Source organism: Chiloscyllium plagiosum, chromosome 9, assembly GCF_004010195.1.
Source record: "Chiloscyllium plagiosum isolate BGI_BamShark_2017 chromosome 9, ASM401019v2, whole genome shotgun sequence".
NCBI classification, from domain to species: Eukaryota; Metazoa; Chordata; class Chondrichthyes; order Orectolobiformes; family Hemiscylliidae; genus Chiloscyllium; species Chiloscyllium plagiosum.
In genome coordinates this window covers 73,947,736-73,966,020 of record NC_057718.1, presented here as the reverse complement: position 1 = coordinate 73,966,020, position 18,285 = coordinate 73,947,736, and the positions used below count along the sequence as shown (strand labels likewise).

At 40.4% G+C, this 18,285-nt stretch overlaps 1 protein-coding gene across 6 annotated transcripts in view; it reads right to left on the bottom strand.

Annotated features, from left to right (window-relative positions):
• snx14 (sorting nexin 14) overlaps window positions 1-18,285 on the bottom strand; it is a 230,521-nt gene that overhangs the window by 167,509 nt on the left and 44,727 nt on the right. For all 6 annotated transcript variants that reach the window (XM_043696231.1, XM_043696228.1, XM_043696230.1 and 3 more), the window contains exon 7: window positions 15,358-15,442. In XM_043696231.1, the coding sequence (XP_043552166.1) occupies window positions 15,358-15,442 (85 nt within the window). The remainder of the gene's footprint in view (window positions 1-15,357; window positions 15,443-18,285) is intronic.

Here is an 18,285-nt window from a genome sequence, read left to right as displayed (position 1 = left end):
AGGACTGGGGAAAATTGAACAGTTGAGAGGAGAACCGCCAAGCCCAGCCTGTAAACAGCTCTCTTAAAAGTAACTTTTCGATCAGTAACCTGTGACGTAGAAATTCCTAAGACGACGACAAGATGATACAGGAAGATCCGAATAGGAGAACGAAAGTTGCCTGGTTTTGAGATCAGAGGTGTAGTTATGTAAATCTTAATTGGGAGTTTTATTGGACTAGTATTACAGAAGGGAAGGTAAAAGATAGGTTAGAGGACGAAACTGTAAATAGTGATTAGTTAATTATTCTCTGTTATACTTTAAGAAATAAAGTTGTTAATTTTTGCTTCAAATAGTCCATGGTGCCTCGAATTTTTACAGATTACTGCATGGGATAATCTTTTCTGTGTTGCTGGTTTTAAATTAAGCAGAAGGGCTATCCCATGTCGTAACAGCTTGGGGGCTCGAGTCCATGATTTGAACTAGTTTAGACAGATTTGAATAAATTTGGGGTACGAAAAATACCAGCAGATTTAAACACTTGCAGGTTAATGTCCTAGATCTTTAAATAAAACGTAGGTAAGACACTTTGTTTAATTTCTTGTGGTTGAGTAAATTAAAAGTGAGAAGAAATGGCTCTTAAAATTGCTAAAGAGGTTCTGGGATTTGAAAAATGATTCTCAAATTCGCCAAGAAAGTTTAGAAGGAAAGAAAAAGGCCATACGTTTAGAATTAGCAAATAAGTTAGATTTGGGTTTAACCAAAAACAAAACTAAATCTGAAATTATAAGAATTACTCAAACACTTAGGTGTGTCAGAGAAACAGCAGTAGAGGTATAAAAAGTTAAATTACAATAGAGGAAAATGAAGTTAGAAGATAAACAAAGGGAGAGAGAAAGAGAGAGAGGAAAAAGAGAGAAACAAGATTCTTGGCTGAGCAAAGAGAGAGAATTTGAACTGGAGAAATTGTGACTTAGTCAGCAAAGTCAAGTTAACAGGATGGAGATTAAAAGAGAAGGTAGCGATATTTAAATGTCAAAATTCTGCCACATTTTGACGAGAAAGCTGTTGAAGCCTTCTTTGTTCCATTCGAAAAATTGGCTAAGCAGATAGAGTGGTCTGAGGATTTATGGGTAATGCTAGTTCAGACTAAACGGGTAGGCAGAGCTAGTGAGGTATTTGTCACGCTGTCAGATGAGGTGTCAAAAGATAATGAAGAAGTTAAACAGGCTATCTTAAGTGCTTATTAATTGGTACCAGAAGCATATAGACAGCAATTCAAAAACAAAGAAGGAACCAGGTCAGATTTACATTGAGTTTGAAAGAATTAAACAAACAGTCGTGTTGATCTATGGGTGCATGCCTTGAACATAGATAGGACATTTTGGTTCTAAGAGAGACTATTCTGCTGGGCAGCATGGTAGCTCAGTGGTTAACACTGTTGCCTCACAGTGCCAGGGTCCTGGGTTCGATTCCCACCTTGTGTGGAGTTTGCACATTCTCCCCATGTCTGCGTGGGTTTCCTCCCACAATCCAAAGATGTGCAGGTCAGGTGAAGTGGCCATACTAAATTGCCCATGCTAAATTGTCCATAGTGTTGGGTATATTAGTCAGGGGTAAATATAGGGTAGGGGACTGGGTCTGGGTGTGTTGCTCTTCAGAGGGTCGGTGTGGACTTGTTGGACCGAAGGGCCTGTTTCCATACTGTAGGTAGTCTAATCTAATCAATCACGTGGAGAAACAGAAAGTTCAGGAAGTGAAAAGGGCAGCAGAATTAGCAGATGGGAACATGCTGGTGCATAAGACAAGCTGCCAGCCAGAATTTCGTCCTATGGGGGATATAAGTTGGGAGAAGGGGAGATCCTACACTACATTAGAGAGCACTGGTAAGATTTTACCACAGGATAAAAAAAGCAGCCCAAGAGGGTGGAAAAGGAGGTGAAAGGCCTCAGGTGTTTTCACTGAAATGGAGTGGAACACAGAAAATTACAGTGTCAGTGGTTTGAGAAGGCACTGGGAAAAGGTATTTGCACCGCCAGAAGGTGGGATTCTTAAATGCACATTCCTGGTCATTAAAGAAAGGCACTGTGGGAAAAGATGTGGTAAAAGAAGCTCAGCCAGAGGCATTAGAGAAGGTAGTAAAGGAGACCCTAAGAAGAGCTGAGAAGTTGCAGGAGAGTGCACAGCCGAGGCAGGGGCTGGGTATGGAGCGAGTATCTGATCTCTAAAAATAATTTGCCTCTGTGGGTGGGTCTGAGTGGGTTGCGGGTCGGTGTGGACTTGTTGGGCTGAAGGGCTTGTCTCCACACTAAGTAATCTAATCTAATCTAAAGTTTAAATCAGAAAGAACAGGGCGAGAAGGACAAGTTATAATTTTGAGAGATACAGGATCTAACCAGTCGCTGATAGTAAGGAATGCACTCTTTCTGATCTGTTACCAGAGAGTGTGGTAATTTATGGGATAGATGGACAGAAATTTAGCATTCCCCTATGTAAGATGAGGTTGGAGTGCCAAGTCAAGACTGGGGAAGTTACAGTGGGAGTGATTGACAGAGTGTCAGTTCCAGGAATTCAGTTCGTTCTTGGGAACGATTTGGCAGGATCCAAGGTGGGAGTGACACCCCTTGTTGTGGAGAAGCCCAAGGAAGACCAAGAAACTGAGGAGTTAAAATACAAAAATCCTGGGTATTTTCCCAGACTGTGTGGTAACCATTATAAAGTCACAGTACAAAGTGAAAAGTAAAGAGAAAGATGAAGGAGTTGAGGTTCAGTTATCATATACCCTGTTTGATGTAATGGTGCAGAGGGTCAACCTTAGTGCTGAAAGGCTAAGAGACTTACAACAGCAAGGCAAGACGATAAAAGATATTTATGTGGATGTCTACTCCAAAAAGGAGGCAGAGAATATCCCTGAGGTTTATTATCTGAAAGACAGAATCCTCTGATGGAAATGGAGACCACAGCAGATTATTGCAGAGGAGAAATGGGCCAAAGTGCACCAGATTGTGTTGCCTGTAGCATACAGACAGGGTGTCATAGAGTCATAGAGATGTACAGCATGGAAACAGACCCTTCGGTCCAACCCGTACATGCCGACCAGATATCCCAACCCAATCTAGTCCACCTGTCAGCACCCGACCCATATCCCTCCAAACCCTTCCTATTCATATACCCATCCAAATGCCTCTTAAATTTTGCAATTGTACTAGCCTCCACCACATCCTCTGGCAGCTCATTCCATACAAGCACCACCCTCTGCATGAAAAGGTTGCCCCTTAGGCCTCTTTTATATCTTTCCCCTCTACCCTAAACCTAAGCCCTCTAGCTCTGGACTCCCCGACCCCAGGGAAAAGACTTGTCTATTTATCCTATCCATGCCCCTCATAATTTTGTAAACCTCTAAGGTCACCCCTCAGCCTCCGACGCTCCAGGGAAATCAGACCCAGCCTGTTCAGCCTCTCCCTTTAGCTCAGATCCTCCAACCCTGGCAACATCCTTGTATGTGTTACAGGTAGCACATGAACTACCTGTACAAAAGACTCAGGCTAAGGTACAAAAACATTTGTATGGGCCTGTAAGGCACAAGAATTGGTTAACTTTTGCCATACGTGTCAAACATGCCAAATGGTAGCTAAGCCACAGGCTTAATAAAACCAGCACCTTTGTTGCCAATTCCTGCATTTAAAGAACCTTTCACTCGGGTTTATAATTGGTTATGTAGGTCCCCTACCGAAAACCAGTACTTGTTAACCATAATGGATGTGTCTACCAGATTTCCGGAGGCATATCCATTTCGGAGAATCAAGGCAAAAAGGCTAGTAGAGGGGTTAGTAGCTTTTTTTCCACATGGTATGGGCTACCCAGAGAGATTCAGTCAGACCAAGGGTCAAATTTTACAGCTAGGCTGTTTAAGGAGGCTATGAATAGCTTAGGTATACAGCATTTTAAATCCAGTTCTTATCATCCTGAATCCAAGGGAACTTTTGAACGGTGGCATCAGACCTTGAAGACCATGTTGAGACCATACTGTCAAGGTTACCAGAATAATTGGGATAAAAGGTATTCCATTTGTATTGTTTGCCATTAGAGATGCCCCAAATGAATCTACTCAGTTTACTCCCTTCAAGTTAATATTCTGTCATGAAGTGAGAGACCCTTTGAAATTAATTAAAGAAAACATTTACAGGACCAAAGTATTGGAGGTGAGGGAGAGACTAAATAAAGCAGGTGAGTTAGCTAAACAGCATCTAAAGAGGGCACAATGTAGAATGTGCATCCAGCACATTCCAGCATCTGCAGTCATTGTTTTTAACCACAATGTAGAATGAAACAGGTGGCATATAAAAGCTCTCCGAGACTCAGACATTCGCCCAAGGGGATAATGTGTTAGTACTGTTACCAATGATAGGAGATCCCTTCAAAGCCAGGTTTAGTGGTTCCTATCAAATTGACAATAGACAATAGGTGCAGGAGTAGGCCATTCTGCCCTTCGAGCCTGCACCGCCATTCAATATGATCATGGCTGATCATTCCTAATCAGTATCCTCTTCCTGCCTTATCTCCATAACCCTTGATTCCACTATCTTTGAGAGCTCTATCCAACTCTTCCTTAAATGAACCCAGAGACTGGGCCTCCACTGCCCTCTGGGGCAGAGCATTCCACACAGCCACCACTCTCTGGGTGAAGAGGTTTCTCCTCATCTCTGTCCTAAATGGTCTACCCCGTATTTTTAAGCTGTGTCCTCTGGTTCGGCACTCACCCATCAGCAGAAACATGTTTCCTGCTGCCAGAGTGTCCAATTCTTTCATAATCTTATATGTATTGAGAAAATTGAGAAAAGGTTGAGTCAGGTGAACTATCTAGTAAAGATGCCAGATAGAAAAAAAATCTATCGGATGTGTCATGTGAACATGTCGAAACCATATTACTCTAGAGAGAGAGAGAACTGGAGAAACAGGTATTAGTTACTGCCTTGCAGAGTGAGGAATCAAATCCAGATGATATAGATTTTGAGGTCCCTCAAAATAGATTTTAAAATGAAGTAGTCCTCGAGAAATGGGATAGATTAGTAAGCTATCTGTCTCAGTAGCGTAGAATGCAGTTGAAAGATTTGTTATTACAGTAAAAGGACATATGTAAGAATCAGATGGGGAAGACTAATGCTATTGTATACGAAGTAGATGTGGGAAATACTGTTCCAATAAACCAACACCCCTGTTGGCTTAATCTTTTCAAAGCCAGATAGGTCCAGATGGAGGTGGACGCCATGCTTGACGAGAGCATCATCAAAACAAGCCACAGCGAGTGGAGTTCACCGATCGTCTTAGTTCCCAAACCAGACTGGACTCCATGATTGTGCATGGATTATTGGAAGGTCAACACCGTTACAAAATCAGACTCATATCCAATTCCGAGATTGGAGGACGGTATCAAGAAAGTCGGACAAGCAGTTACATCACCAAGTTGAACTTAATGCATGGTTACTGGCAAGTACCTTTATCAGAGACGGTGAAATAAATTTTGGACGCATTAAGTCCAACTTGGGAGTGGGCTATATCAGTTTAAAGTGATGCCCTTTGGAGTGAAGAACGCAACCGTCACATTCCAAACACTCATGAACAGAGTTGGGGCTGGTTTAACAAACTGTGCAGACTATTTGGACGAAGTAGTGATCTTTAGTTAATCCTGGAAAGATCACATGGAACAGTTGACAGAGCTCTTTGAAAGACTCCGAGAAGCAATATTGGTGATATACTTAAATAAAACTGAATTCGCGAAAGCAGCGGTGACATTCTTGGGACATAACATCAATCACAGAAGGTTGACCCCACAGAACGCAAAGACGAAGGCCATTGGGGAATTTCCACAACCAATCTTGAAGAAAGAGATGCTTCGATTCTCTTTAAACATTCAATTCGAATGTTTCTTCAAACGTCAACAGTGTAGTGGCACCGTTAACCGATTTGCTGAAGAACACCACAAGATTTCGGTGGACTGAACAATGCCAGGTGGCATTCGACCATTTCAAAATTGATATTAACCACCAAAGCAGTTTTAGCTACACCAAACGTTTCAAAACATTTTAAAGTCGTAATTGATGCTAGTGACATTGGCATTGGAGCTGTACTCCCACAGGAAGATGAGGATGGGATTGAACTGCCAGTTGGTTACTTTTCAAAGATGATCAACATCCACCAGAGGAAATACTCCACAATCGAAAAGGAACTATTGAGTTTTGTACTGGCCTTACAGCATTTTAATGTATATGTCACAAACAATGGTGCAGAGACCGTTCTGTACACTGACCACAATCTGCTTATATTCTTAGAACAGTTTAAAGATAAGAAAATGCGACTATTCTGTTGGAGTCTTATGTTACAGACTTTTAATTTACAACTCATACATGTTGCGGTTGGATGAATGTAATCGCTGATGCTGTATTGCGGATTTAACAGAGACTTTAAACGAGATTTGCCTTTATTTAATGTTTTTTATATATTTATACACACACACACAGGTATATGGGAAGAAGTCAAGGTAAACTTATATTAAAGTTATCTGTATGTTAGGGTTAGGTGTTTATAAAGTAGAGAAAAAAATGAAGCCATCTTTTCATTATTATGATTCATTTTTTCTTAAGGGGGAAGGTGTTAAGAAGATGCGAGTGTAATTTAAGAGAGTTTAAAGCAGCAGAATTACCAGACACAGCACCAAGTGTTCTCAATAAGGTATCAATGTAACACTTGCTCGAACAACTCTATTAGCTCATTGCCTGGAGACAAAAACAAATTTGAATTCGGCCAATCAATTTAAATTATACCCCAAGAAATATCAAACTCCAATCCAGATTGAATTTAGTCAGTTGACATTCTGGGGGGGGTATAAGGCCAGGGGAGATTGAGAGGAGAACTGCCAAGCCCAGCCTGTAAACAAACTTCTTGAATAATAGCTCTCTTAAAATTAGTTTTTCGATCAGTAACCCGTGACAAAGAAATTCCTAAGAAGAAAAGACATAGGAAGATCCGTATAAGAGAATGAAAGCTGCCTGGTTTTGAGATAAGAAGTGTGGTTTTGTAAATCTTAATTGGGAATTTTATCAGACCAGTATTATAGAAGGGAAGGTAAAAGCTAGGTTAGAGGAAGGAATTGTAAATAGTGGTTAATTCATTATTCTCTGTTACACTTTAAGAAATAAAGTTGTTAATTTTTACTTTACGGAAGGTTGACCCCATGAACGCAAAGACGAAGTCCATCGAAGATTTTCCACAACCACTCGAATTTTTGCAGATGACTACACGAAATAAATCTTTTCTGTGTTGCTGATTTTAAATTAAGCAGGAAGGTTTACCCAGTGTCATAACAATTGGTAACTGTAATACTCAAAATGTATCAGCTCAGAAGGTGGAAAAATGAAATTATCGGAAAGATAGAAATTGAAGCTCTAACAAAACAGAAATGACCATTGTTGTTAGAGAAGGGTTTGTGTGAATTGGGTAGTCAGTTGTTCTCTCTTTTTAATTAAGTAGGTAGACCTCTTTTATATAAAACACACACCCACTGGGGGTCGTTGGCGATCCCATGAATGGTTAGCAGAACGAAAGGAAAATGATGATCCTAAGATAAATGTCTTTGGATCTGAGGATTGGGGAGGGTGGTGTGTGGATGTTGGCCAAATGCTGCTCACACATCAAAACAGCATCTTGTGAACTGAAGTTATCTGAGCCCCATGGCAAGTATGGCAAGAAGCTAATGAAGAATAAGACACCACAGTTCGGGAAGGAAAAAGGATAAAAATTAAGGATTTTGGGCTTGCTGACAGCAAAAAACTCCAGATATCAACCTTTGCGAAGTTGAAGGTACTGTGCTTGGAAGCTTGGAGATAACAGAGGACATGAGAAATTGCCTGGCCAGCACGAGCCATTCCTGAGTATTAGTCTTTAAGTTCTTTGTTCAGGAAGTGTAATAGAAACCTAGTAGGTTTGCACACAGATTTTAGCCTTGCATGAATTGCATGTATATTAACCTCTTAACCAAACGGTATGAATTCAATGTCTGTTTTTACTAAACTAATTAAAGATAGCAGTTAGTTAATAATAGATTTGACTCCTTTCCTCTGTGCCAAGCCAATGACTACTGTCAAGGGTGGTAACGGGACAACATTTTAAACACAAGTATCAGCATTAGAAATAATATTTCAAGACTCTAAGAAGTTGAGCATTTGTGTCTAGATATTTACTTATTAACCTGCTGAGATCCCATGATGCACCACTGGAGTAGGTGAGGCTTGAACCTGGACTCCTAACTCAGAGGTAGGTACATTGCCACTGCACCATTCAGAGTCCATTGTTTTTTATTTAATCTTTTCATTTGAATCACAGTTGAAGTTAAAAATTGAACCTTGATTAGCAATTTGTTTTGAGAGAAAAGAGAATAAAGACGGACGTCTTCTGTTGAGAATCGGCCTGGAAAATAATGCAATTTAATTACTGCTCTAATGACATTCGAGATGAATCAGCACAGAGCTGTTGCTATACTCCGGGTTGGCAGTTGTTTGGATGTTGAATTAGTCAATCAAGAAAAGAAAAAGAAAACCGTTCCATTTTTTGGTAGGAGATTTGTTTTGCTATCTCTCAGCTATCGAACTGTTAACTATTCTAAGAATGCAATCTCAGTCTATTAAAATAAATAAATAAATAAATGCTGAAACCATTTGCATTAACCAGTGACTTCAGTTTTCAAGAAAGATATGCAGTTCTACTTTCTTGTGAACAACTCATCATGTAAGGATTTCATGAAGACCTAGTATTCATTGCTTGAATCGGTTCATTGAACTGACAATTTACAACTCTCATTTTCTTTGTAATCCCTTAACTGTGGCTGTCTGCATGAGAGAGTGGAGTGAGTATGATCAAAAGGAGATTGGACTTGCTTTCCTTGCTTGTGTTCTATAAAAGTTGCAAGATTAATAATAGCGTCAATTCTTATTTAAATTAAAAACCTGGTGTCCAAGTTTTGTTATCCATAAAGTTTCACTAGGAATAATTGGGCACTGAAGAGTCACTGAATGTTGTAAGTCCAGGGACAGTGAGCCTAGTTTGGTTTGGCTTGCTATCCCTGTGACACAACCACAAGAGCCCTCTCCATCTGCGTCCATATTTACAAAATTGAATGGACGTATCGATTAACCAACAATCAAACTCTTGATATAACATAACATCAGGTCCACTGAGGTCATGCTTTAAAAAGATTTCCATTCTACAGTACATTACAACATTGGACTAGCCAACCATCATTAGCAAGATACTTGCACTTCCATCGGAGTTCTAAACAAACGTGATTTGGTTGTGATAAATGTATATTGTAACTTTGTCAAAATCAGTAAATTTCAAACAATTATTTAGGTTGCAATGGGCTAGTAAATAAAATATGGTTAGCCCAAGATATGGCACAGCATGCTATGCATCTGGACTACAGAATAAGAGTATGCATGAATGGGGAGACTCTCCTAGTTACTCTTTTACCTTTAAAATACTTGTACAATTTTTTTTGGATTCTCCTAAGCTTTTCTGCCAAAGCTACTTCATGACCCCTTTTTGCCCTCCTAATCTCCCTCTTCAGTATACTCCTACACTCCTATCCTCAAGGGATTCATTTTATCCCATCTGTCTATATCTGGACCACACCCTCAATATCTCCAATCAGTGTATCCTAATTCTGCCAGCTTTAGCAGGAAAATGCTGTTCCTGAAACTCATGATCTCACTTTTAAAAGCCTCCCATCGAAATTGGCCTTGCTCCAATTTAGAAGTTTAACTTGTGGACCAGGCCTTACCCTTGCCATAATTATTTTAAAAGTAATAGAATTGTGGTCACTGGTCCCCCACTAACACCTCAGTCATGTGCCCTGCCTTATTTCACAAGAGGTGGTCACGTTTTTGCCCCATCTCTAGTAGGGTTATCTGAATATTCATTGAAAAAGTTTTCTTGTACACACTAAAATTCCTCCCCGTCCAAACCCTTAACACTATGGCAATCCCCGTCTATGTTTAGAAAGTTAAAATCCCCGATTACAATCCTTTTATTCTTACAGTTATCGCCCTACATATTTGGTCCTCAATTTCCTGCAAACTATTGGGGGAGCCTTAAGGTACAATCACATCAAAGTGATCCTCTCCTTTTTATTTTTCAGTTCTATCCGTACAGTTTCACTAGATTATTCCCCAGGAATATCCTCTCTAAATACTACCGTGATGTTTTCCCTAATCAAAAATGCCACTGCCTCTCCTCTCATGCCTCCCCATTAAGGTACCAGTCCTGTCCCTCCTTCAACCATGTGTCTGTCATAGTTGCTCACTGGCTTCAAGATAAAAACCAAAGTCTGGGAGCAAAGTGTAGTCAGAGTTGCAGAAGGTAAGAAGTGGCGTTCCCAATGGATCAATGCTGGGAACACTTCTGTTGACAATTTACATTAATACTTGTGACTTTGGATTCAAAAACACTTTGTCAATTTGGAGAATTTGTGGGACAGTAGCAGGAAGAGATTGTTGAGAAAAAGAGTAAATACTAAGAAGTACTGCAGCAGATTACAAAAGGACATTAATACTCTTGCAGAATGGGCAAATATTTGACAACAAGATTAAACGAGAGATCATACATTTTGATAAGAATAAGGAAGTGACAACAGATAGAGGTTCAAGAATGAATGATGATTAAAGGAATATTAAAGTATAAAAGCACCTTACATTAAATATTGTCCTACAGGCCAATAAAGAAAGCACCAGGCTTTAATTCTAAAGGAATTGGATTAGAAAGTGGGGCAAGTGTACTAATCTGGTGTAAAACTTGATTACAGCAGAGGTAGAGTATTGCATTCAGTTTTGATAAAGGAAATACATTGAAGAGCACAAAAGATGCGTTCTAATAGAGGTCTTTAACATTATGACAAGTTTAAGTGTGTGAAGACAGTGAATGTTTCCACTCATGGGGAAGGGCATAATGAGAGATCATCAATGTAAGACAGCCACAAAAATAAAGCAAACAGAGAATTTAGAAGGAAACTCTTCACCAAGGAAGTACTGAAAATGTCAAACACTCTAATGTAGTGAAGAGAATAGTATAATGATAGAACAAAGAATAGTACAGCACAGTACAGGCCCTTCAGCTCTCGATGTTGTGCCAACCTTTTATTCTACTCTAAGATCAAACTAACATATACACCCTTCATTTTACTATCATTCATTTGCCTACCCAAGAGTTGCTTAAATGTCCCGAATGTACCTGACTCTACTACCACTGCTGGCAGTGCTTTCCACGCACCCACTACGCTGTGTGTAAAGAACCTACCTCTGACATCTCCCCTAAACCTTCCTTCAATCACCTTAAAATTATGCCCCCTCGTGATAGCCATTTCCACCCTGGGAAAGAGTTTCTGGCTATCCACTCATCTATGCCTCTCATCATCTTGTACACCTCTATCAAATCATCTCTCAGCCTTCTTTGCTCCAGTGAGAAAAACTCTAGCTCCCTCAACCTTACTTCTAAAGTCATGCCCTCCAGTCCAGGCAGCATCCTGGTTAATCTCCTCTGCACCCTCGCTAAAGCTTCCATACCCTTCCTAAAATCACTAAAATCACTAAGAAACGATAAGAACATAAATCATACTACCAGCAGACAAAGGCAGAATGACGGTCATCCTGGACAAAGCAGAGTACATCCAAAAAGCACAACAACTATTTGCAGATACCAACACCTACCAAAAGAGGGAGTTTGACCCCACCCCACAGCTCACCAATAGGATAAACAACACACTGAGGAACCTACAAAAAAACGGACAGATAACCAGGTCGGACGTACAAAGAATGAACCTGAAAGCAACAATACCCCCAGATTCTATGGACTACCTAAAGTGCACAAACCAGACATCCCACTCAGACCCATAGTATCACCACCAGGGACACCATCACACAAACTGGCGAAAAAACAGTGCCTCAGTCTTTCCTCATACGATTTTCCTTTCATACCAGGCAACATCCTGGTAAACCTCCTCCACTGCCAGGGACACCATCATACAAACTGGCCAAAGAACTACAGCAGAAACTGAAACACCTGGTCAGCGGATCCAGACACTCTCTACAATCAACACAGGAATTCTTGGACATCATCAGAAATATACACATAGACAAGGAAGAAACCATGGTCTCATTCGACGTAACGGCACTGTTCACCTCTATTGACAAAGCCCTAGCCAGAGAAACAATAGCCAACCTGCTGAACAGACATAACAGACAACAGGACGTTGAACCCATCAACAAAGACGGCATACTTAAACTACTGAACTTGTGCCTCACAACACACTTCACATTCAACAACCAGATATACGAACAAATCAACGGAACAAGCATTGGCTCACCGGGACTCATAGCAGAAGCAGTAATGCAAAGGTTAGAACAAACAATCTTACCACAAATTCAACCCAAACTCTGGGTCAGAAATTCAACCCAAACTCTGGGTCAGAAATTCAACCCAAACTCTGGGTCAGAAATTCAACCCAAACTCTGGGTCAGAAATTCAACCCAAACTCTGGGTCAGAAATTCAACCCAAACTCTGGGTCAGAAATTCAACCCAAACTCTGGGTCAGAAATTCAACCCAAACTCTGGGTCAGAAATTCAACCCAAACTCTGGGTCAGAAATTCAACCCAAACTCTGGGTCAGAAATTCAACCCAAACTCTGGGTCAGAAATTCAACCCAAACTCTGGGTCAGAAATTCAACCCAAACTCTGGGTCAGAAATTCAACCCAAACTCTGGGTCAGATACGTGTATGCAGACGACAAGCAACATGAATTTGACTGGGACAACACTACCATTATAGGGCAAGCGAAACAAAGAACAGCCAGGGAATTCCTAGAAGCTTGGCACTCATCCACAAACTCCATCAACAAACACACAGACCTGGACCCAATATACCGGCCACTACAGCGGACAGCTGAAACTGACAACCGGAAGCGGCAGGGACAGGCCACTATAAATACCGGAGGAAACACCATAGAAAAGTGCTTCACAGGAGGCTCCCAAGCACTGAGGATGTCACCTAGACAGGGGACGAAACGTTTAACTTCCAGCTCGGCGAACAGAACCACAGCAACGAGCACCTGAGCTACAAATCTTCTCACAAACCCTTCCTATAATGAGGCGACCAGAACTGAACACAATATTCCAAGTGTGGTCTAATTGGTGCTCTATAGAACTGCAGCATAACCTTGCACCTCTTAAACTCAATCCCCCGATCATGAAAGCCAACACACCATACGCCTTCTTAACAACTCTAACAACTTTGAAGGATCAATGGACATGAATCCCAAGATCCCTCTGTTCCCCACATTGCCAAGAATCCCGTCTTTAACCCTGTATTCTGCATTCAAATTTGGTGGGAATATATTGGATGAGAAATAGACAAGCACTGGGGAGAAAGGAACCAAGTGTCATTCTGATGGATTTAGTTGATAAATGTTAAAAAGCTCAAGTACATCATAAATGCTGGCATGGACAGGTCAAGTCATGTATGTAGACAGACATGTAAAATATGTAAAAATGTAAAAACGCCAGGGTTTGTGTGATTGACAAATGTTAACTTCACATATTAACTGGGACTCCTCTAGCGTCAGGTGCTTGGAATGGGGTGGAATTTGTTACATGCATCCAAGATGATTTCTTAAAGCAACATGTAAAAAGTCCAACTAAGGAAGCGGTCACACGAGACCTGGTATTGGGAAATGGGCCTGGCCAGATGAGTGAAGTTTCAGTGAGGGAGCATTTTGGGAATTCCATAAATTTTAAATTACTTATGGATAAGAATAATAGTCATCATCAGGTGAAAGTACTAAACTGGGAGAAAGCTAAATACAATGGATGTTGTCTACATGGATTATAGAAAGACCTTTGACAAGGTCCCTCATGGCAGGCTGATAGTGAAAGAGAAGTCACATGTGATCCATGGTGAGCTGGTAAAATGAACCACTAGTTTTACCTGAACAAAACAATCGCAGCAAAAAATGGTTGATGTCCAGAGCAATGCCTTGATCAATCAGATCAATTTGCCTGGCTTAAATCAGAATAAATGTACATGCTCTTCTTGTATACAAATACTAATTGGAATTTTCCAGCATGTGCAAGAACTATTAGAAATGGAGGTCCCCCTTAACCATATTTGGTATTCCTATGTAACATGCAACTTCACTTAATTGTATCATATTAGTTACTCACTTTCCACAAGGATAAACAAAAGATTTATCAAGCACATTTCCCTATTGAGTACAATGTTTTTACAAAACAAGATTTTGTTCTTAAAAGGAATGAAAAATAAGCTTCAAATGGAGGTGGACTAGGGGACATCAGTCATCGTGGCAGCATGAGTAGCTGCCCATGATCACTGAGAGAGGGTTAGACAGGATATTGACAAATCAGAAATAGCCAGCCTCCAAAATAATTTATATCAATAGAAATATGTGGAGAGGGGATAAGCAAAAGCAGGGGGTCAAGTCACCATGTTTATCAAGGAAGACCAGGAGTTCCCCGACATCACCCCAAGTGAAAAACAGAGACAGCTGCCACCAAAGACTAAGAAAGACTGCAAGACATCTGGAACATGAAAGTGCACCGCCTCTACTCCTCCATTGCACAGAACAGCTTCGGGACAAGTGAAGCATCCTTTCTTTGCCTAATTAACTAATATCTCAGATCTAAACTGTTGCTTCTTAAACTCAAACTATCAGAAAATCTGTGTCAAATCGTCATCTGCCAATATTAGAAACTGTGATCACAAACACCCTAAAAATCAACTGTGTGCCACACTGCAAGCCCAATGGAATTTTAAATAGGTTGTCAGCATAATTCTTTGTGTACTCAGTATTATTTAATAAATGTTGTCCAATCACAGAATCATATCTGATGTTGGGTACAATTTAAGACCGTGGACATGTACTTTTTTTTCAGAAAAATTTAACTAAGTTCTAACCGTTCAATATACAAGCCTATCATGTGACAGTTGCCAGTCAATAGGATTATCTCTAATGAGATTCTAAGATTACAACTATCCAGTCAATCCAGGAATTAGAACAGTCGACAAAACATTACAAACTACTATCATGGTGAAAAAATCAACTTGTCAATAGTGAATAACCAAAATTAGTTAACAGTTATGGGACACAATATTACAGTTGCAGAAATTGAATACCATTTTTAACCTAATAATTAACAATTCTTTCATTAAAGGAAAAAAAAACTTCTAGAATTCTATTTGAGGACATCTATTCGGAATTTAAAAATCTGTACTTTTCTTGCAGAGGTGAACTTTTCAGAGAAAGATGTATTTTTAATACCTTTTTGCCTTGCTTTTGATATAACTTCAATATGCTTCATTGCTGCTTTTAACAACTTCTGGTTTACGAGGACTGGAACATCAATCTAATAAAAAGACAAATACAACTGAAAAGTAATTTAGCAATTTTAAAACTGGGCTTCAAGCCCCTCTTCAAAGCTAAACTGCTCAATCCCAGGCATCATCTTCCAAGAATTTGCATTGTTATTATATAACTTATAAAATTAACTGTGAAATGGGCATGGCAGCAGTTCAGATACACTTCTCATAACTCTTCAGACAACTTCAAATGTTCAGGTTGAAAAAAGAAGCGTTTTTTTCAAACTTATGTCACATTTTAACCAAATATTCTTAAATCAAGATAATGAATTTCACCTTGGCTTCTCAAGTGTTCAGGAAGGAGAAAGTGAGGACTGCAGATGCTGGAGATCAGAGTCGAGAGTGTGGTGCTGGAAAAGCACGACAGGTCAGGCGACATCCAAGGAACAGGAGAGTCAATGTTTTGGGCATAAGCCCTTCATCAGGAATCTCAAGTGTGCACTCAGGGGTGTTGGTGGCAGTGTAGTAATGTCAGAGTACTAGTAATCTAGAGGCCTAGGTAAACCTCTGGGAGAGCGAATCAAATCCCACTATTGCAGCTGGTGAAATTTAAGTTCTAATAATAAAATCTTCAATTGCCTTCAACGAAGGGAAACAGTTGCTTCCTATCCACCCTGTCCATGCTCCTTAATCAGCTCCAATGTAAACAACTGACTTTATCCAGTCCCTTTTCATAGCTAAACTGCTCCACCCTAAGCAACATCCTGGTAGTCATCTTTTGACTCTGGATCAGTTCCTACAGATTTGAAGGTAGCTAATGTAAGCCCACAATTTAAAAAGGGAGCAAGAGAAAAAAGGGAATTATAGAACACCAAGTTAGAAATCAGTAGCGGGGAAAACACTGAAGTCCATTATCAAGGATTTTATAGCAGAACACTTAGAAAACAGTGGTAGAATTAGACACAGTCAGCATGGATTTACAAAAAGGAAATTACACTTGACAAATCTACACAATTGTTCTGAAGATGTAATTAAGAGTTGATCAGGCAGAGACAGTGGATGAGATTAATTTCAAAAGACTTTCAACAAAGTCCCATGAAAGAGATGTATAGTACGCATTGAACACCCTACTAATGTCCTCCAGATCCATGCAAAAATTGTCCCCTTGGTCCCTAATGGATCTATTCTTTCTCTGGTTATTCTGTTACTTTTAATACACTTATACAATATCTTGGGATTCTCCCCAATCTTACCAGCCAGTGTTTTTTTTTCATGTCCCCAAAGAAAAAAAAATTGAAATGGGAATGGCATAAAGCAAAAGATGCGTATGATGCATAGAAGAGGCGCTTGACCACTGATGTACTGTTGCTCATTAAGGCACAATTCACAACCTGAATTGCGCATGTTAGGATCCAAATTATGGATCGTATTTGGTCATGTACCATTTGGTCATGCATCATGTATACACTGGTCGAGAGGGAATGCAGTCATGTTTGGATAGAAAAAGCAACATCTGAAATCATTTCAGAAACAAAATATTTGAGCAAAACCTTCATGCGAGTTACGTTCATTAACTCTTAATAGATCCAAAGGAGCTGGTGTGCCCAGACAGGTGGCAGATGAGGTTCAATACACATGTGTGAGCTGATGAATTTGGTTGGAAGAATATTGAAAGACAATACAAAATAAGGGGTACAATTCTAAAGTGGGTGCACGAACAGAGAGCCCCAGGTGTAAATGGGCACTGATCATTGAAGATGGCAGGACAGATGAAAAGAACAGTCAAACTGGAATTCTCAACTTTATTAATAAAGACAGAGTATCAGAGCAGGAAGCTATATGGGACTTGTACAAGACATGTGTTAGACCTCAGCTGGAACGCTGTGCACAGCTATGGGTGCCACATTACAGCAGAGATGTGAACATACTTGAGTGTGTGCGAAACTGTAAGGGGTAGTGTAATTTTTAAACGGTTAGCTGCATTTTAGTCTTTTCTACCTTATAGTAAACACAAGCAGACACTCGAAACTGTTGCCGGACCTCCCCCATGTTTTTATGAATGAAACAATTGTAACAGCTTTCCTCGATAGTTGAGAGACCGCCCTTAACCACAGTTGTACAACATCATCCATATAAGGAAAGAACGGGGAGCTTGAACACTAATTGGCCAAGTGAATAACAAAATAATCGCAGGCACCAAATAAGGAAAACAGTGGGGAACCCTAGCACTCATTGGTCAAGACAGCAGTAGGCGACCCAGCCCACATATACGTGTATATAATGCGTGGAGATTACTATGTTTGTGTGTGTACCTACGGGAACAACACCCGACTTTGCAAAGTTGAATGAAAAAGTCTTGGACAGACTCCTCCGTGTCTTTGTTCCTGGGAAGGGAAATAAAAGTGCCGGAGATGGGGCCGGACAGCCGCTTAGCTCGCACAATTGGGGGCTCGTCCGGGATGAAATAATTATTGCCGGGGGGGGGGCAGTCTCTTCGGCTCACGGATCAAGCCTGATCACAACAAAGACGCGTCTAGTATATATTTATACTTCTCACTGATCAGCTTGGTCCGTCGGCCGTCGGCCAAGAGAGGATGTGACCCGGCTTATTTAAAAATAATTTTGAATCCTGGAAAAGGAACACACGGACGAGTGTTGGGACGACCGGTTAGTGACTATACACGAGGGTACACACATTTAAAAAGGCCAGACAACTCCGTGCACGGAACAAGGTAAGAGATTTTTTTTGTTCTTCCTTGTTGGCCACGTGGTTTTGACGGTCATCTGTGAAAACGTCTTAGGCGTTTAAGACCAGGACCGAAGATAAACCACGGGAAATTGTGGTTTGACGGTCATCTGTGAAAACGCTTTGGGCGTCTAAGACCAGGAC